Source organism: Pongo pygmaeus, chromosome 19 (assembly GCF_028885625.2).
Source record: "Pongo pygmaeus isolate AG05252 chromosome 19, NHGRI_mPonPyg2-v2.0_pri, whole genome shotgun sequence".
NCBI lineage: Eukaryota > Metazoa > Chordata > Mammalia > Primates > Hominidae > Pongo > Pongo pygmaeus.
The window spans coordinates 43,683,372-43,704,142 of NC_072392.2; the positions used below are offsets into that span (position 1 = coordinate 43,683,372).

General features: G+C 52.3%; 1 protein-coding gene across 2 annotated transcripts in view; it reads right to left on the reverse strand.

Annotated features, from left to right (window-relative positions):
* NOS2 (nitric oxide synthase 2) overlaps positions 1–20,771 on the reverse strand; it is a 48,532-nt gene that overhangs the window by 4,683 nt on the left and 23,078 nt on the right. For both annotated transcript variants that reach the window (XM_054459843.2, XM_054459844.2), the window contains 16 exons: positions 20,483–20,574; positions 19,503–19,644; positions 19,234–19,373; positions 17,368–17,542; positions 17,176–17,277; positions 12,738–12,932; positions 11,635–11,717; positions 10,782–10,926; positions 9,386–9,490; positions 8,021–8,070; positions 7,464–7,638; positions 6,193–6,325; positions 5,028–5,106; positions 4,080–4,261; positions 2,532–2,695; positions 1,348–1,555 (listed from right to left, as the gene is read on the reverse strand). In XM_054459843.2, coding sequence (XP_054315818.1) covers positions 1,348–1,555; positions 2,532–2,695; positions 4,080–4,261; positions 5,028–5,106; positions 6,193–6,325; positions 7,464–7,638; positions 8,021–8,070; positions 9,386–9,490; positions 10,782–10,926; positions 11,635–11,717; positions 12,738–12,932; positions 17,176–17,277; positions 17,368–17,542; positions 19,234–19,373; positions 19,503–19,644; positions 20,483–20,574 — 2,170 coding nt within the window. The remainder of the gene's footprint in view (positions 1–1,347; positions 1,556–2,531; positions 2,696–4,079; positions 4,262–5,027; positions 5,107–6,192; positions 6,326–7,463; positions 7,639–8,020; positions 8,071–9,385; positions 9,491–10,781; positions 10,927–11,634; positions 11,718–12,737; positions 12,933–17,175; positions 17,278–17,367; positions 17,543–19,233; positions 19,374–19,502; positions 19,645–20,482; positions 20,575–20,771) is intronic.

Consider the following 20,771-nt stretch of genomic DNA (forward strand, 5'->3'; position numbering starts at 1 on the left):
GCCCAAGCAGAAACTGAGACGGGGAGAGGAAAAGTGACTTGAAAAAGGTCACTCAGGTCGCGGTGGAATCAGGTGGACAGCTCAGCTTCCCTGACTCCTACTCCAGTGCTCCTTCCAAAGACTTTCTCCAGGAACGCTCCCAGCTCACCACTGAGCTCCACTGACAGCAGCATGAAGTGACCCCTCAGGGTGGCTACTGCTGTGTGTGCTCATGAGCATGGCCCTTGCTGGTAGCAACCCGGGGTGGTGGATGAGCTCCGCGCATTTCAGCCTGCTCTGGCACCTCGCTTTCCTCCTCAGTGGGCCCTCCTGGGCTTGTAGAAACCCAGGAGGTTTCTCTGGGTTGTATTCCCTTTACAATGGCCCAGCACTTGAAGGAGGCCTCCAACCAACTGCAGAGGTCCCCCTGGTTTTCCTCAGGATTAAATTTTGATCTCACAGGACGTCTGCCTCTCCTCTCCTGGTCTGGGTGGGTGTTCTCTAGCAGGGCAAACAGAGTCTCTGCCAAGGTTTTAGAAACTGTGTTTTTGCTTCTTGAGGACAGAGGGCTCGGAAGTGTGGGCAGCTCCCAGCTTTGCCAACCCAGGCAACGCTCAGTTACAGAGGGCAGGGCAGGGGGCCAGAGGCCAGTGGTGGAGCCAAGACCACCTGGACGAGATGTTGGCCTCCCGCTCTATGGCAGCATCACCCCCTGCTTCGCTTCCCTCAGTGACCCTGACCTTTCCTTCTTGGCTTCAGCACAATGAAAATAATCTAATTATTTCTATGCCTCTCTCTCCACTGCTGCCTCTAGATGCTCCCTGAGGGCAGGGCTGATGTCTGTCCTATTTCCATACCCACCCCAGTGCCGGGCACCCACTGAATAGCTCAGTGAGTGAATGAACAATCAATGCAGAATCTCCCCTGCGTTCAGGCTGCATGACCAGGAAGGAAGACTAAGAACCACTGGCCTCCTACCAAGGGTTGAGTGCTCTTCACATCTGATCTCATTAAATTGTCCCAAGAGTAGTGGGACAGTGGAGTGGTGGAGGACTTGGACTCAGCAGTTAGACTATCCAGGTCTGAATCTCAGCTCTCCACTTACTAACAGTGTGACTTTCTGTGCCACCTGTAAAATGCACACAGTGCCTACCCCACAATGTAACTGATCATATACATACAGAAGGCTTGGTTTAGTGCCTGGTTCCTAGAGATCTCTCCCACACACCTCCTAATACTGTTAACAACTCTGGGCTGTGGGTTTTCCCTCCCTTCTTGAACTGATGAGGGAGCTGAATCCGAGTTGATGAACAGATGTCCAATAACGGGTGGAGCGGGGCTGTTCCAGAGCCTCTGCCCCCGGCTCACCTCGGGTGTGGTAGGTGACCACGGCCACAGTCAGGTGGATCTCCGTGGGTGTGTGATCCCGGGAGGAGCTGATGGAGTAGAACCTGGGCTTCAGAATGGGGAGCTGGGAAAGCAGGAAGCCAGCAGACACCCGCAGGGACGGGAACTCTTCTAGCACCTCCAGGAACGTGGGGCTGTTGGTGAACTTCCACTTGCTGTACTCTGAGGGCTGAAAGCCAAGGGTGATGTCAGTGACTCAGGGCGCCTGCCCCGCTTTGGGGAAAAGGCTGTCACAACCCAGTATTCATTCATTCATTCACTCACTCAACAAACAAGTCCATGGGCCAGGCACTGTCCATGGTGCTGAGACTACCGAACTTGAGACGAAGTAAGTGCCTGTCCTGGAGGAACTCAGTCCAGTACATTTATCTAACTTGTGTTACCTCCACTGTCGGCAACTCATGGGCAGGGGTCAAATCTTTATTGTAATTTATTTGGGGCAAGGCTTTGGAACCAATCAGACCTGGGTTCAAATCTTGGCTGGGTGTCCTCACTAGCTGTGGAATCTTGTCCCAATTACCCTTTGTGAAACAAGGATAGTATTGCCTGCCTTGTGGGGATGTTATGGGAATTAAATGAGAAAGCATGTGCCAAGTTAGTACATTGCAGCCACAAAATAATGGCGGTGGAGGTAGTTGAAATCGAGATAATTAGCTGTAATGATGATGATAATAATGACAACCAGTGCCTTTTGCAAAGACTTGGAACCAGACAGTTGCATGTGAGTTAATGCATTCTCTCATTAACTTATTATTTCAGCTCTCCATCTGTCACTCTGTTCATTATGCCCATTTATCCATTCATTGACACCATCCATCCCCCAATACATCTTAAGTGACAAGTTTATTCCAGTTTTGGGGAAAGCAAAGACAGATAAGGACAGCTCCCCTTTCTAGCTAATGTCCAAGGCAGTGCACTCTGGTTGTACCCTGCAGACACTTGGAAGAACTCAGTTCATTCAACACAACTGTGTCCTAGACATGGGCCAGCAGACGATGCCTGGCTTCCCACCAGCCTTTGACAAGTCTCGCTTTGGGAACCTGGTGTGGATCCCTCTTGGAAGTTAAAGACCAGCTCTGGACTCTGGCTCCCCACATGCTGGGACCCCCTACATATCCCCACTGCCCACCAGCCCTGATCTTCACCTGACACAAGGCCTCCAGCCTCTGTCTCTCAGGCTCTTCTGTGGCCACCTGGGCCAGCTTTTGGAGCAGCAGCTGGGTTGGGGGTGTGGTGATGTCCAGGAAGTAGGTGAGGGCCTGGCTGAGTGAGCAGGGGGGCAGCCTCTTGTCACTGACCCAGTAGCTGCCTGGATGGGGAAGGAAGGTGTCAGGATGGAAAAGAGGCCCCATTCAGGATTCTCAGTAGGTAGCGAGGCCCCTAGGCAGACACCCCCTATTCTCCAGCTTCAGGGGAAAGGAGGCTCTAAAGACCTGGCTCTAAGAGCAAAAGGCAGGAAGAAGGTGGCGCATGGAGAAAGGACTGCCAGGGAAGGCTGATCACCAGCCCCAAAGGGGCACTAAGTTGGCGTGGTCCTGATGAACTAACCATGTCCTTCTCTGGCCCAGACCTGAACTTTAACACTCACTGGTGATCTACAGACTCACAGTGACTAAATCCACCAAAGACTAATGGATACCTCACAGGCCAGTTGTTCACTTAGAGAAAAGCCCATGACTACAGTCCCCTGGGTGCTGTACCAAGAGGTGCTGGCTGAGCAGAAGATGAGCCCAAAGGGAAGTCCCAGGGGGCAGCATGCGGGGCAGTCACAGCACAGACCCAGGGGCCAGAAGACACGGGTTCAAACCCTGGCTCCCCACTTCCGAGGTGACTGAAGCCTCTGGGCCTTGGGTTCCCTCCCTGTGAAACAGATCTGATACCACAACCTATCTTGCTGGGTTGGCATGAGCGCTGAATGAAATTGTGCTGTAATAGTTGGTGCTGTGCCTGGTACACAGATGCTTTGTAAATATTGGGTGAAAATATGAGCATGACATTATCTCCTCTAGAACAGAGTCCTGATGAACCACATCCATCACCCTACAGTCACAAGGGCAACTGTCTCATTGTCCCCATGTCTCAGGTTCTCTCACTTTCTCCTGGACAGTGGGGGACACTGCCAGGCTCTGTTTCTCTGATCCCACTTTCTTTTTTATTTTTTTGAGATGGAGTCTCTGTCACCCAGGCTGGAGTACAGTGGCGAGATCTCAGATCACTGCAATCTCCACCTCCTGGCTTCAAGCGATTCCTGTGCCTCAGCCTCCCGAGTGGCTGGGATTACAGGCATGTACCACCATTCCTGGCTAATTATTTTTGTATTTTTAGTAGAGACGGGGTTTTGCCATGGTGGCCAGGAATGTCTCAGACTCCTGACCTCAAGTGATCCACCCGCCACAGCCTCCCAAAATGCTGAGATTGCAGGCGTGAGCCACCACACTCAGCTCATCCCACTTTCTGACTTTGGCCACTGCATTGAGGGGGATGTTGTTATCACTGGGGAAACTAAGGCCAGGGAGCCGTGCCTTATGGGCTGGGACTGTTTCCACAGCTGCTTTCACATAAGCTTTGGCGGCCCACCCTCTCACCACGAAGGACAGGGATGACTGTCACTGGCAGGCCCAGGCTCAGCCCCTCAGCCAGGTGGGGCGGCCGGAGGATGCCAGGCAGCATTGGCTTTCTGGCCCGGGGCTCACCGCTCTCATCCAGGACCTCCAGGCGCACTGTCTGGTGGGGCGCGGGGCCGTCCACCACTCGCTCCAGGATGCCTTGGACCAGGGCCGGCTGGTTGCCTGGGCAAACCCCAAGGTGCTCCCCCGGCAGGTAGTTCAGGCCTTGGCCATCCTCACAGGAGAGTTCCACCAGGATGGTGGCACGGCTGGGGAAGGAAAATGAAGCCTCAGGTGACATTGCAGGATTTCCTCCAGGGCTCCCTGATGGGCAGGCGAGATTCCCCAGGAAATGTGCCTTCCTTTCATTTTCCTGGCTGGTTCTACAAGCCTAGGCCACCACCCTGAGCTTGGGATGAGGCATCCCCACAGGCAGGGGTGCTTGAGAGGGCCCCAGGAGCTTCCCTCTGGGGAGGAGGGGGGCCCACCCCTTCCTAGCAGCCCTCTGAGCCCCCCGAGCGCTTGGCCACAGCCTCTGCCTAATGAAAGCATCTGCCTTGGAGATACGTGGACATCAGAAGAAACCTTTCCTTGTCACCAGGACAAACGCTGTTCTTATTAGAACCAAGGCCAGTTTTCCTAATGCATGCGGGGAGGACAGCACAGATAGATGAAACCTGCAAATAATCCACAAGACTCTCTCCCAGAGCTGGGAAATTTCCTTCCCTGCCAAGTCAAACAGTTTAAGTCTCTCTTGCACTCTCCTTTTAGTGAAAGAGTTCAATGAGGAAGGAGAGGAAGTGGAGCAGATGCTTAGAGTTCAAGCTGGAAAAGTGGCCCATGGTTAACCAACAGTAGACGTAAAAGCACAGGTGGCCGCAGGTTACCAGGTGGGCCGGTCCTACCGACAGTGTGGCTGCTAATGCCAGCAGATACTCCTCTCCTCTCCCTTCAAAGACTGACTTCTTCTGATCTTTCATTCATTAAAATAAAATCGACAGAGTATCACCCACGAAGCCCTGCACTTTCCCTTACCTGGATGTCGGACTTTGTAGATTCTGCCGAGATTTGAGCCTCAGGGTGAACACGTTCTTGGCGTGCATGCTGCTGAGGGCTGTGGAGGACACAGAGACGGTGAAATGGCAAAGTGGCTCTTGAGCATAGGTAGGGGAAGCTCCCAGATGTCTGAGTCAGTGACACCTGAACACCACCCTTGAGGCATCCTGCTGAGGTGGCCATTGGGGTTTTCTTTTTCTTCCTTTTATTCCACAAATAAGGCCGGGTGTGGTGGCTCATGCCTATAATCCCAGCACTTTTGGAGGCCGTGGCGGGTGGATTACTGGAGGTTAGGAGTTTGAGACCAGACTGGCCAACATACTGAAACCAGTCATGGTGGTAGTGCCTATAGTCCCAGCTACATGAGAATCACTTGAAGCCAGGAGGCGGAGGTTGCAGTAAGCGGGAACTGCGCCACTGCACTCCAGCCTGGATGACAGACCAAGACTCCGTCTCATAAAAAAAAAAAAAAAGGTCCTTGATCTGATACAGGGCAGCTTCTAGGTATTGCTTCTAGGTGTTGGGAAATTCAACCTAAAAATGGAAACTCCCAGGACATCTCCATGGCTTGGGATCCACAGGACAGCATCGTTGACGTTGGGGATATCTTAAACATGTAGAAACCTTCAGGACTATCTTAGACAGGGCACAGGGCACAGCACCCGGGGGTGCAGAGTGGAGAGTTCACCACTACAGCCTGGAATCGCCTCTGTGATGCCTTCTTCATGACACTTGGCTGCCTTCGCGGCTGGAAGGCTGGGGCTCAGACCCCAATGTGGCCACAGGCTAGCAGCTTGCTTCACCTCCCTGAACTGCAATTTCTCCATCTGTGCCTTTCTCCCAGGAGGAGTGTCCAGGTTCACTTAGCCCATGTGGGCCAGGAGCCCCACACAGTGCCTGGCACACAGTAGGCCCTCGGCGGATGCTGACCCCTTCTGTCTCCACTACCCTCCAGGGGCTCCCTCCTGAAACAGCCTCCCTCAGCGCCTTGAGTCTTGTACCCTAACAGGCTCTTGCTGCAGTGAGAGGGAGGCTCCGAGGCCAACTGTCTCTGTTCAGAAAGACCTGGGGGTCTCCTTGACCATGGGCTTAGGGCTCAGACCCCAACACAAACAAGCCCCATGTGCTGCAGAGAAGGAGGTACCTTTGCTGAGGTCCAAAGGCTGTGAGTCCTGCACGAGCCTATAGTGGTGCGGGTCCCAGGTCACATTGGAGGTGTAGAGCTTGGGGATCTGAATGTGCTGTTTGCCTCGGACATCAAACGTCTCACAGGCTGCCTGGAAGAAGGTGGAGCAGACTAGGGTTAATGGTCAGCAGCAGCAGCATCCCCAGCACTGGGGCTACCACTTTTTAGGCCCTTACCATGGGCTGAACACTGAGCCATGCGCTTCGCGTAACTTCGAAGCACACTTACCTGATAGGGTGACAGCAAGGACTCAAAGAGGTGTCTGGGCTTGGCACATGGTAGCTATTGCTACTATTATAAATACTGCTTTGTTTTTGTTTTGAGACAGGGTCTCACTCAGTCGCCCAGGCTGGAGTACAGTGGTGCCATCATAGCTCACTGAAGCGCCAACCTCCTGGGCTCAAGCAATCCTCCCGCCTCAGCCTCCTGAGTAGCTGAGACTACAGGTATGCACAATCAAGCCCAGCCAATTTTCTGTATTTTCAGTAGAGGCAGGTTTCACATGTTACCCAGGCTAGTTTCGAGTCCCTGGGCTCAAGCGATCTGCCCACCTCAGCCTCCTAAAGTGCTTGGATTGCAGGCATGCTCCACTGTGCCCAACCATTATGAATGCCAATATTGACATGATCTTGTTGTATCCTCATGCCCACACTGGGAGAGGTCTGATTGCTCCCATTTTCCTGGTGTGGAGCCACATGGAGGAGGCCTGGGCTTTGAAACCAAGCCTGCCCTGACGCAAGCTGATGCTCCTAAGCACCACCACTGAGTGACGCTCTGCATGAGTGATGAGTTTCCTAAATGACTGGGGCCAACCACAGCAATAAAGAGCTATGGAGATACTGAGTGGATCCAAAGTGGATCCGCCACTATGTGATGCCTGTCCCTAGGCTCTCTATGGCTGTGAGACTGAAACAGACACAGTAGTTAAGAGGTGACCTAGGTAGTCAGTGGAGGAAAGACCTTAAACTAGAAGCTCCCTAAGGGCAGGGGGTATCTGTGCCACCTTCTCCCCCAGAGTCGTGTGCACAGGGTGGAACTCTTCTGGGGGGCTGAGGGACAGCAGCAATGACCTAAGCCCTCAGCCTTGTGGCCCTGGCCCGTGCCTGGGACCACATCTACAGGACCATGGGCAGAGGTCATGGCACCTGGGACACCCAGCACAGATGTCCTAGGCATGAATGCACCGTGTCATGTCCCTGCTGCGGGGGCAGCTCTGGCTGGGAACTGACCTTGAAGGTTTGCACGGCCCAGCTGCGGAAGGCGTCCTCCTGTCCACTGAGCTCATCCCCTTCTCCCATCGGGGTGAGCTGAGAGGCCCCCAGGTGGGACAGCTTCTGATCAATGTCATGAGCAAAGGCGCAGAACCGAGGGTACATGCTGGAGCCAAGGCCAAACACAGCGTACCTGCCCAAGGACACACACAGAGACTCATGTCCCATGCAAGCAGCACCTGGCACCCAGCACCAACAGCCTGGAGGGCCAGCCCCAGACTCTCCCCCTCCAGCTGCAGCATGGAGCTGGACCCCCTTCTGGCCCCCCCGACCCCTGAGCCTTGTCACCAACTCCCACGACCACCCCATGCTTGGCCTGCAGACCTGTGAGAGAGACTTGGTTTCTGTGGTTTGACCCTCGACACGTTCTGAATACAAACCTTAGACCCAGGGTTTCTCTGTGCCTGCACGGTTCTGAGAAGACCCCCTGTGCACACCCAGTTCCATCCCCTGAACCCAGACTTTGGGTCCACAAGGCAGGGCTAGGAGGAGTAGGACAAGGGAAAAAGCTTTACCTGAATTTGTTGTTGAGCTCTTTCAGCATGAAGAGCGATTTCTTCAGTTTCTAGAAAGAGAGGGAATGACAGAGTTCTCAAGCCAGGATGAATAAAAACACTGTTTTTTCCTTTCTTCTGGAAACCTGGCCACAGCTTGCAGGAGAAGGCTCACGGCCCACAATGGAAGTTGGTTTACATATGGGGCTACCTGGCCAAGGACCTGGTTGTCAGCTGACAAGTTTAGCTTGTCTCTCACTCCAACTAAACTGTAGCAACTCGTGTAGGCCCTGCCCCTTAATGGGGTCCTGGAACAGCCGGGCCCCCACCCATCCAGCCCTAGCAGAGGGGGCCTGCCTTGTAGCATGGCTTCTCCAGAGGGGCTCCTAATGGGCCGTGATTCTTTTTGGAACCCAGTAGAAGCAACAACAATTGGTCCCATAGTCTCTGCAATAAGGCTGGCTTTCCAGGAATCCAAGATGATTCCAGGAGGTATGTGATCCAGCAGAACTAGCGTCAAATCCCATGGTGACTATTTACTCCCTTTTCATGATTTATTTTTTAGTTATTCCCCTTCAATTACATTTTCATTCTTCTGAGCACTGGAGAGACAGTCTCAAATTGGTGCTAATAGACCTTTAATACCTCTCTCATTGCCTAGTACTCTTTTTTAAAAACAAAGATAGCTGAGCACGGTGGCTCACGCCTATAATCCCAGCACTCTGGGAGGCTGAGGCAGGTGGATCACCTGAGGTTGGGAGTTCGAGACCAGCCTGACCAACATGGAGAAACCCCATCTCTACTAAAAAAAAAGAATACAAAATTGGCCAGGCGTGGTGGTGCGTGCCTGTAATCCCAGCTACTTGGGAGGCTGAGGCAGGAGAATCACTTGAACCAGGGAGGCAGAGTTTGCAGTGAGTTGAGTTCGCACCATTGCACTCTACCCTGGGCAACAAGAGCAAAACTCCATCTAAATAAATAAATAAATAAATAAATAAAACCAAAAAACAAACAAAAAAAACAAAGAGCAGGCCTTGGCCAGGGAATAGTATCTAGCTAAAATTCATTAACTTCATTTTGTTTTCATTGAATTTATGTTTTGCTGCTTCCCATTTGTGGGAGTGATACAAGTTTCCTTTAAGTATGAATTTTTAAATACAAACAGGTAGGCCATTCACAGAAATATATTAAATATGTCATAGGAGAGGTGGCACTCCCATATGGCAATAATTACGACAGAGGCCGGCAGATAACCTGAGTGACCCGGAGTGGCCTGAGCACTGACTCCCAAATGCCCTCTGTAGGACCTGCCGCATCCCCCAGACCCTTCCTGGGTCCTCCTGTGCCCTACCACCCCCTAGACCAGCCAGACCTCAGGCCACCCACCTCTCCATTGCCGGGGCAGTCTCCGTTGCCAAACGTACTGGTCACCACCAACAGCAGCCGCTCCTCCTCCAGGCAGCTGAGGTTGTACTTATCCATGCAGACAACCTGGATGGCACCCAAGTGGACATCAGCCCTCGGCTCCCAGTAGGGCCCTCCCTACCCTGCCCAGACACCCTGGGCTTCCTCCCACACTGTCCCCAGGCTGCGGCTCCTGTGCTCATCTGTCTCTCCCAGGGCCGGGCACAGGCGTGGCACAGAGGAGGTGAATGAACCAATTTGAACACATCATCCTCTGTTTTCCTTCCCCGCTCAAGCCCTACGGCTAACCTGTCGGCAAGCCCTGGAAGATCTGTCTCCAAAATACTGCCCTTCCCATGTCTAAATGCCTCTCACCATGTCCACTACTATTTGCAATTCTCCATGTGTGGAAATATTTCCACAAAATTGGAATGAGCAGGTCACAACTGTGCCCGGAGGGAACGGCCGGGGAAATGTGCCCTCACCTTGCTGTTCTATCCAGGCCCACCCAGCTGAGGATGGGGGACCTGCCACCACTCTCCTGGCAGTTCTGGACTCCTGGGAGCCGGCAGTTGAGGCTTGGACCCAAGAGGTTTTTTCAGCAACCTGGCCGACCTGGTCATCAGTCAGTGCCCCCTTGGCCTAGGCCTCTACGTGGCACAGATCACAGTTCATCCCATCGTGGCATTACGCTGGCCTGTGCCCTGTCCTCAGGGTCACATCCATCTCCCAGAAGCCGTGCGACCCTGGAAAACCCATCAACCTGTCTAACAGTCAGGTTCCTCCTCTGTGCATTAACAATGGCATTGACGCCTGATTTGCAGGGCGCTGGGAGGGGAGAGGGAGGTGTATGCTGGAGAGCTCCCCAGGGGCAAGGCCTGGCTCTGCACCACTCACTGTCAGATCCTCAGAGCCTGGGGCTGGTCCAGCACGTGACCACCATTCCCTAAGAGTTGGATTTTAACCGTCAGTGTTGAAGGCAGGGGATAGAGCTTAGACAGACCCTCTGCGGCCTTTTTTTTGTTTATCTGCAGCTTACTCATCTCTTCCCCCTTTCACATGTACCACTGCATCCTGCACAGCCGGTGTTCAGTGAGCCTGAATAAAGTTCAGCCAGAGCAGCTGATGTATATTGAGGCCTGGATTCACTGTGAAAGTGTTTCTCAGACTGTGTTCTCCAGAACACCATGAAAAACTCATCTTCTGTGTAAGTTTGGCAATCCCTGCACACAAGTCTTTCCTTCTCTTCCAGATTTATGATGCACATTAGCACATCCAAGGCTCTGAGACATCCAGGAGTGGGGAAACCGTTTTAACTTTTCCTAGACTCCCCTGCACACAAGCAGAAAAAACAACAGCCATCCCACTGAGCCAGTACCTTGGGGTTGAAGGCACAGCTGAACAAGGCCCCCAGGTCCCAGGCCAGCGCCTCTGATTTTCCTGTCTCTGTCGCAAAGAGGATGGTGACTCTGACTCGGGACGCCATTGTCTTGCGCATCAGCATACAGGCAAAGAGCACAGCTCTGTGGGGACAGACAGACAGGCAGGCGCTGTGTGCTGAGTCAGCCTTTCAGAAGAAAATGGGGGACCAGGGGAATGGGAGGGGACAGCGTTTAACGTGGGGCAGGTTGAGGGAAAAGCAAGCTACGTTTCTTACCAGCCATGCACCGTGACAACTCACCCTTTTCCTCCCCTCACCCACTACTATAGGCCCCTTTGGGAAAAGGGAGGAGAGAGAAGGTTGGAACAATGGCAGCAGGGGACCCTTGGAATTGGCAACTGGACCTCTGGGAGCCAAATTCCACAAAGAATATACATTCCCAGGCTGGGCGCCGTGGCTCACATCTGTAATCCCAGCACTTTGGGAGGCTGAGACAGGAAGATCGCTTGAGCCCAGGAGTTCAAGACCAACTTGGGCAACACTGCGAGACCCCGTCTCTACAAAAAATAAACAAAATTAGTCAGGCGTGGGTTTGTACCTGTGGTCCCAGATACTTGGGAGGCTCAGGTGGGAGGATCACTTGAGCTCGGGAAGCAGAGGCTGCAGTGAGCTGTGATGGCACCACTACACCCCAGCCTGGGTGACAGAGTAAGGACCCTGTCTCAAAAACAAAAGCAAAAAGAATATCCATTCCCTGTGTTCTTGCCCTTCGAGGACTGGAGGCAGAGGCTGACTAGAAGGGAGAGACACAGTTCACACATCACTACCAGCCACTGCCACTGCCACTCACTTGACCAAGACTTTCAACGGAATCTCCCTTCTCTTGGGTCTCCGCTTCTCGTCCTGCCAGACATGGGTTTTCCAGGCCTCTACCTTCAGAAAAGAAAGGAGATGTGAGGGCAGGGCGGGGTCCTGGCTTGGCTCGGCTTGCGGATGCTGCATTGGTAGAGGACCCTTCGCACCCGTCATGAGCCTGAGAGAGAAGGCTGGCCTGCGCTCCACCCCCATCACTGAACTCCTGCAAGGGAGGGCTGTGGCTGCCTCTCCCCCAGAGTTGCCTCTCCACTGCCCAGCATGGAGCCTGCACATCGAGGGGGGTGGCTAACTCTTATTCTCATTAGTGTCCTCCTGGAAGGAACAGGCTGCACTCCCTTTTGCTTTTAGCATCTTATCACCAGGCAGACGACATAATGTACAGTCCCAACCCAGACACCTTTGAGAGCAAGAAGAGCTGCGACTACAACAGGCAAGACTCTAGGACATGCAGTCACCCTGCATGTGAGGTCCTGTAGATGGAGGAAGCTCTTCCTTTAGATGGAGGAAGCTCTTCTTAAAATTGAACCCAAATCCTTTTTGGCACAAAATGAACTCGTCTCAATAGCTCATGGTTACTGAATGCATTCTGCGTTGGGCACTGGGCTGAGCTGTTCCATATACCAGCTTTGCGATCCACACAACCCCCTGTTGTGGAGTGAAGCCCATCCCTTTTAGAGATGAGAAGATCAGGGCTCAGAAAGGGGAAAGGACCCACCCAAGACCCTATTGCTAGGAAGTGGCAGAATCAATAGCGTCTGACTCGGGGGCTAATCCCCTCAGCACTCTGCTGAGTGACTGTTGCCGGACCCTCCCGTGGAAGCAGGTATAATGACAGACCCCGCATCCGAGCCACAGGCCACTAGCGGTGCAGTGGAAGGCACTTCCTTCAGTGCCACTCTCCGTGGAAATGCACAAAGGCTGCTCAGCATCCTTGAGTGGGGCCTGGAAAGCCCTAACAACATACTCCTGCCTCCCCTTGTGCCCTGCACGTGTAACAATGAGGTGCACACACACACACACACACACATACAGCCACACCTGAGCCCCCAGGAGGGAGAGAAGAGAAAGGTCCCTAACCTGATAGTAGTAGAAAGGGGACAGGACGTAGTTCAGCATCTCCTGGTGAAACACGGGGGTGATGCTCCCAGACATGGGAGGGACCAGCCAAATCCAGTCTGCCGGGCAGCCCCCACGGGACCGGTATTCATTCTGCATGTACTTCATGAAGGATTCTGCAGCCGAGTGGTGGTCCATGATGGTCACATTCTGCTTCTGTATCAGAAGGCAAGAAGGGGAGTGGAGATAAGGGTGGGGGAATCAGGAGAGGGGCCGGTTGGCTGCAGGGCTCCCAGAGAGTGCCTGGGAAGGCCTGGCAATCTATAACATGGGAGAGCAACTCCTCCTGGCCCTCTCCTTGCCTGCTGAAAATAAACACCCAAAGGGAAGGCGCTTGTGGAGCCTCTGACAGAGCTCAAGAAAGCACATTAGCCAGGGTCAGCCCACAGGTCCCATGGGGGCCTCCCTTAACTCTTTGAGGGCAATATCCAGCCTCTCATGCCCACAGGTTTCCCCAGACTCCCAGCAAATGGCTCTCTCTGGATCTACATAACTTAAACCACAGCACCTTTTGGCAGGTAAAGGAAATACCATCCCAGCCATTTATGGTGGAGAGTTCTAAGAGTCACTTGCATGGGGTTGTAGCCTCCTCAGCCAAAAAGAAGCCAGACCCCTCCGTGGGGAGGTCTGAAGCATTGGGAGAACTATAGTGTATGGGAGACGAATCACTCACAGTCTGAAATTATGGGCTGTGGGGTCTGACCCCATGGAATGGTCCAGCAAGGCAGCCACTGGCCTCTATGTCTGTGGCAACCCATTCAGTCAAGAGATACTTGTTTAACATAGTGGTTGAAACTCTGGCTTCTTATTTGCCATGTGACATTAAGCAATTAGTTCTTTAAGTTTCCTTATCTGTGAAATGGGAATTATATGAATTCCTATAATGGCCAGGTGCAGTGGCTCATGCCTGTAATCCTAGCACTTTGGGAGGCCGAGGTGGAAGGGTCGCTTGAGCCCAGGAGTTTGAAATCAGCCTGGGAAACATGGTGAGACCCTGTCTCTATAAAAATTTAAAAATTAGTAGGCCAGGTGTTGGGGCTTACGCCTATAATCCCAGCACTTTGGGAGGGCGAGACGGGCAGATCACCTGAGGTCAGGAGTTTGAGACCAGCCTGACCAACATGGTGAAACTCCGTCTCTACTAAAAAATATAAAAATTAGCCAGGCATGCTGGAGGCACACACCTGTAATCCCAGCTACTCAGAAGGCTAAGGAAGGACAATCGCTTGAACCCAGGAGGCAGAGGTTGCAGTGAGCCGAGATCACGCCATTGCACTCCAGTCTGGGTGACAGAGCGAGACTCTGTCTTAAAAAAAAAAAAATTAAAAATTAGCCAGGTGTGGTGGCACATGCCAGTGTTCTCAGATACGTGGGAGGCTGATGTGGTGGGAGCATTGCTTGAGCCCAGGAGGTCGAGGCTGCAGTGAGCCATGATCAAGCCACTGCACTCCAGTCTGGGTAACAAAACAAGACCTTGTCTCCAACAAAAAAGTTCCTACATCATGAGGTTGTTGAAAGGATGCAATAAGCTGAAATAAGCAAAGCATAGTAAGTGCTTAATAAATGTTAGCTGCTCTTATAATCTCCATCTGCCAGGCACTGCATAAGGCATCGGCGTTATAGAAGGGAAAGACACAACCCCTTCTCTGCATTAGAGCCTAGTCTAACTGGGTGGGGAAGCAGAGGAAAATCAGTCATTTTCACATGGCCTGATAGAAACTCTGATGGAGGCAGGCAAAGGTGCTGGGGAAGGGCAGAGGAGAGGATACAACACCAGACAGAGGCCCAGGGCGAGTTGGCGAATTTCGGGAGCAGCTCCTGAGAGGAAGGGAGACTTGTGAGAGGGGTGCAAGTTAGTTGAGTGGGGCACCGTATGAGTCAAGGCAAGGAGGCATGAGAGGACCAGCTGGTGTCAGGCCTGGGAAGGCCAGCCATGCCTTGTAAATCCTATAGACATACATAAGTTATATATGTGTATATAAAAGTCCGGCCACCACTCTTGTGGACGTGGGCTCTCATTCATTTATTCTTCCAAGACACAGCAACTCCTGGGAGCCAGATCAGTTCTAAGCTCAGCGGTAGCTACAGGATGGGTGCAGTGGCTCACACCTGTAATCCCAGCACTTTGGGAGGCAGAGACAGGTGGATCACTTGAGGCCAGGGGTTTGAAACCAGCCTGGCCAACATGGTGAAACCCTATCTCTACTAAAATTACAAAAATTAGCCGGGTGTGGTGGTGCAATCCTGTAATCCCAGCTACTTGGGAGGCTGAGGCAGGAGAATTGCTTGGACCCAGGAGGCGGAGGTTGCAGTGAGCCGAGATCACACCATGCACTCCAGCCTAGGCAAAGGAGGGAGAGTTCATCTCCAAAAAAAAAAAAAAAAAAAAAAAACTCAGTGGTAGCCACGATCATGATGACAACATAATAAACAGTAAGAAAATCATTGCTTACTGAGTGTTCTCCATGGGCCAGGCAGTGCAGCTAAACATTTTGCATGCATTTTTACTTAACTCTTATAATCCTCAGGTGAGGGAGGCACTATTATCCCCATTTTACAGAGGAGGAAACAAGGGCCCATCTTTTGAATTTTACCCTGAAGGAGGGTGGTGAGGAAGTCCTGGAGACGCTCAGGCAGTGGAAGGACACAGTCAGCCACGGTCAGGAGACAGCAGAGGCTCACAGATTTTCTGGGACGTATCCACATCCTGCCAGCATCAGGGCTGGTGCTGGGAGTCCCCAGGAGTCAGGATGTGTGGTGCAAAGCCAGCCCTTCCTGAAACACCGGGGGGCTTTTCCTGTTCCATCTTCCCCTCCCCTGTCAAGCACAGGCCTGATCTGCCTATGGGGTGACCCAGTCATGGGGAACAGTGTGTGCTCATCTGTACTCTGTTCACCACTCACATCCTTGGCCCAGCCTAGTGCCCAGCACCAGGCAAATGCTGAGTAAAACATTGCTGAATGAATGAATGAATGCCCAGTGGTGGGGTCTCCAGGGCATCTGTCAGCTTTGTGGCAATGGCCGTGGCTTCTAAAGTAGTATCTTCCTACATCTCAGGCCTCCTTCCCACAGGGAAGAGAAGTGTTTCTATGAGTAAGAGCAGCGGATGGGCCAGAGGGCTTAGCCCCACACAGGAGCCTAGTGGCTGTGTGTGGGCTTACGAGGAGGTGGAGGCTGTCATCCTTGCACAGCAAGCAAGAGCAGCCACAGCTCATAGGTCCCCTCCCAGCATCACTCATTCATGCACGCATCGGACAAGGACTGAAGACCCAGTTTGTGCCAGGCCAGTACGCGAATGTGGCCCTCATCATTCATTCTTCCAAGACACATTATTTTAGCATCTACCATGTGCCAGACACTCTTCCAGGCCAGAGGTGCAGCAGCAAACAGACAGACAAGGTCCCTGCCCCATGGAGCTTACATGCTAGTGGGGGAAACCAAACAATAAAGAAAGCCGGCCCGGCGCTGTGGCTCATGCCTATAATCCCAGCGCTTTGGGAGGCTGAGGCAAGCGGAGCACTTGAGGCCAGGAGTTCAGAACTAACCTGGGCAACATGGAAAAACACAACTCTACTAAAAATATAAAAATTAGGCAAGCATGGTGTGCACCTGTAGTCCCAGCTACTCGGCAGGCTAAGGTGGGAGGATCACTTGAGCCCAGGAGGTCAAGGCTGCAGTGATCATGCCACTGCATTCCAGCCTGGGTGACCAAGTGAGATGATGTCTCAAAAAAAAAAAAAAAAAACGGAAAAGAAAGAAGAAAGTCGATGTCCTATATAATGCCAGGAACTGTATGAGGAAGTATTTTGAAGAAAAATAAAATGGTTAAAGGACTAACACAAAGAGACAGGTTGGCAGTGGGGTGAGGGCATCATTTTACATGGCATGGTCAGGGAGGCCTTCTTTGTTTTTTTTTTTTGTTTTTGAGTGGAGTCTCGCTCTGTCGCCCAGCCAGGCTGAAGCAGCTGCGGGATGAGGAAGCGCAATGAGATCTCTCCATAGTTTTGCTGTAGAAAGGAGCAGAAGGGTGAGGCAGTGGCTGGAGGGAGCCTGAGGTTTGGCAGGAGTTATGTGGTTAGCTATTCATTTATTTCTTTGAAATGGGGCTAAGAGAGCCTGTCTGTACACTGCTGGGAATGACTCAGCAGAGAGAGAGACATTGATGATACAGAGAGAGAAGAGGGAAATTTTGGGGAGTAAAGTCCTTGAGTGATTGAGAGAGGACAGAATTCAGTGCTCAAGTGCAGGGATTGAACAGTCTTGGGAGGTGAGGAGCGCCTGTTGCTCGACCTCTAGAGTGAGCAAGGGGGCTGACTTATAAATTAAGCATCACATAAGTCACTGGATCAGATAAGCTTCTAACCAAAAAGTCTTCAGACTCACAAAACTCCAGACATACCTGGAAACTATGGAGCACAGCAATGTTGATCTCAACGACAGCCTGGTCTTTCCAGAGCGAGGCCAGCTTGTGCGTTTCCAAGCCCATTCTCCTGCCCACTTCCTACAGAGGCAGAGTGATAGCGGGGAGTCAGTCCCTGAAGCCACCCCCAGGCCCACACCTTCAACTGGCCAGCTGGGCTGCCTGTGTTACCTCCAGGATGTTGTAGCGCTGGACGTCACAGAAGTCCCGGACTCCGATCTCTGTGCCCATGTACCAGCCATTGAAGGGGCACCCTGGGAACTCCAGGCCGCCCACCTCGAGCAGCATGTTGGCCACTGCAGGCAGGGCGTACCACTTTAGCTCCAGTTCCCGAAACCACTCGTATCTGGCAAAAAGGCAGACACAATTTAACTGGGGCCTTCCTTATTTTTTTTTTTTTTTTTTTTTTTTTAGTGACTTGGTCTTGCTCTGTTGCTCATGCTGGAGTGCAGTGCAGTGGCACAATCATAACTCACTGCAGCCTTTAACTCCTGGGCCCACGCGATCCTCCTGCCTCAGCCTTCCAAGTAGCTAGGACTGCAGGCATGTGCCATCTTGCTCAGCTAATTTTTTTCCTTATTATTATTATTATTTTTTAGAGTCTTACTATGTTGCCCGGGCTGGTTTCGAACTACTGGCCTCAAGTAATCCTCCTGCCTCAGCCTCCCAAAGTGCTGGAATTATAGGTGTGAACCACCATGTCTGGCGCTGGGGGCTTCACTTTTGCACCTTTGGCCTCCCACTGACCGCCCACCTGCCCACCAAGAAGAAAGCTTCAGAAAGAGTCAAACAAGAAAACTCCTTTCCAAGAGTTGATTCTGAGTTAATCCCAGCCAGAGAGACGTATTGGACACATAGGATGCCATTTATTAAATTATGCATTCATGCACTCATTCATTCATGCAAAACTATATTAAGCGTCAAGTATGTGCCAGGCTCTGTGCTAAATGCTGAGAACGCAACACAACAGAGCAATTAAGGACTCTAGTGTCAGAAAGCTGGGGTTCAAGTTCTGCCTCACCACTGACTAGCAGTGTGAACTTGGGATGTTTTTTAGCTTATCTGAGCCACAACATCCCCATTAGCAGAATAGAAATCATAGCATCAAATTCATGGAATTATTATAAAGCTAGTAATATCATTCACTTGTATATTCATTTATTCCACAAACATTTATAACTGAGCACCTACTATGTGCCAGGCACTCTGCTAGCTGTTGGGTATACATTGTGAACAGAAAAGAAAAGATCTCCACTCTCAAGGAACTTGTAGTCTAATGTCTAGACTCTAGATTATAAATGGGTAAACAAATATCTAAGAAATAAAAACAAGATGATGTGTTAGACTGAGGGTAAGGGCGCCTCCTCTAGCTTGAGTGGTCAGAGAGCCTTCTCAGAGGAGGTGACATTATAGGAAATACCTTTTGACAAGAAGAAATGAGCCTAGAAAAGTTCTGAGGAAAAGGCATGTCAGGCAAAGGGAACAGGGAGTACAAAGGCCATGAGTCGGGACTGAATTTGGTTCATTCAATGTCCAGGAAGAAGAGCCCAGCCCAATGTCTGCTAGAGACTAAATCTCAATACGCAGAGGTATTTTTGCAATTATGAGAACTGCATAGAGCAGGGGCTGGGCCAGTGGGACTCTTGAAGTCACTGCAGCCCTATATGCTCCCGACAGGAGAGGGACAGCTAAGAGCATTGGCAGGAGGGCAGAAGAGGCCTGGGCTGCTCCTTTCTAGAATCTCAATGCATTCCTCTCTTGCAGTCACTGCTTCTCAAGCTCCTGGGGCCCCATCCGCCTAATCCTCTGCTTCCCCTCAGCATCAACACATCCTCCTGTCTGAGGCCCAAGGTGCCAGTGCAGAATGGCTGCAGAATGCAACAGTGACAAAAGAGTCCTTGAAAGCCAGCCCCCTGAGTGTCACCTGCTGCTGGCTGGGCTTTAGGGGAGGTATGGGGAGGGCTGGAGCCTCACTTAGGAAAGGAGAAGGGCTGTGTGTTGACTTGCCCCTGCCCCCAGCACCCTCAGCCTACTTACTTGGGATGTTCCATGGCCACCTCAAGCACAAGGTCAGGTGGAATTTCGAAGAGCTCAGGGTCACGGCCATCGGCTTGCAGGACCAGGGGGACCACATCGAAGCGGCCGTACTTGGGCTTCCAGCCCAGGTCGATGCACAGCTGGGGAACAAGACAGGCCCTGTGAGTCTGTAAGCCTGGGCTGCGTGTCTCCTCTGGGCTCCACTCTGTCACTCACTCACCACAGGGCTCCCTGCCCCAATGGCCGGGGGCTGAGGCTGGGCCGGGTACCTGAGTGAATTCCACATTGGCAGGGTCCCCTCTGATGCTGCCATCTGGCATCTGGTAGCCAGCATAGCGGATGAGCTGAGCATTCCACACCCGGAAGTCGTGCTTGCCATCGCTCCGCTGGGGGAACACGGTGATGGCCGACCTTCCCGGGACAGGAACAGTGCTGTTTACCACCTGGCCCTGGTGGGGGCCCAGCCATCCTGCACTGGCCCAACCTCCCTCTCCACCATACCTGCTCTGCAGCCCCTGATCCCAAGCTGACTGAGCCAGCCTCCTGACATGCCTTCTCCTCCTGCCCTCCCTCAAGACCCAGGGTCCACCCCCTCAAGGGGGCCTTCCCATCCATCAGGCAGGGTTAGCTGATCTGCCAGTCTTTCCCTCACTGCCTATGTCTCCGTCCTTGAAGTTGAGTTAGCTGGATGCCTGTCCAGTGCAGGTCGTAGGCTCACACCACCTGGAGCAGCATCTTAGGGTCCTAGTCATCCTTCCTCCTACTCCCCCATACCCCATCTTCCCCCAGCTCCCCCAGCCTAGTCCTGTGTTGGGTTGCATTAGGTAGGCACTGAGTGTTTGCTGAACAAAAAGATGAATGAATAACCAAATGAGCTGTTCAGTCCTATTAGCTTTGACCTCGTTGGTTGGGAGAGGAAGGTAACCTCTTAATATCCCATCCCTTCTAAAAAATGGGAGCCCCCAACCCTGAATAGTGAAGCAGTTACTTCTTAAAGATCCTCCATCCCCTCCAAATGGCTCCACATCAGAAGGAAACCAAGGGCATGGGCTGCCGATGGGAGCTGAGCTCACAGGGGCTGGGCTCACTACTGGAAGTCTCTGAAGAAGCCTGAGTCTTTCTCTTTTTTCTTTCTCCCTGGTTTCTCCTGGAGCTGGAGATGCCTCCCCTAGACCCAAGTGCTGCATCTTTTGGCTAAGATTCTCAGGCAAGGCAAGCCCCTCTGCAGCCCTGGGAAACGTGCACCGACCTGATGTTGCCATTGTTGGTGGAGTAACGCACGTGTCTGCAGATGTGTTCAAACATTTCCCGGGCAGTGGAACAGCTGCGGGCATCAAAGACCTGCAACAGCCCATCCAGACCATGCCCATCAAAGACTGGGTAGACAGAGGCTTTGAGGCTGATCAGAAGTCACTGGGAACCAATAGAGCAGCCGAAACACTCAACACCCAAACACTCAACACCATGCCGAAGAGTGCAGCCTCCCATCTGCACCTGCCACTCTCAACACCATGCAGAAGAGTGCAGCCTCCCATCTG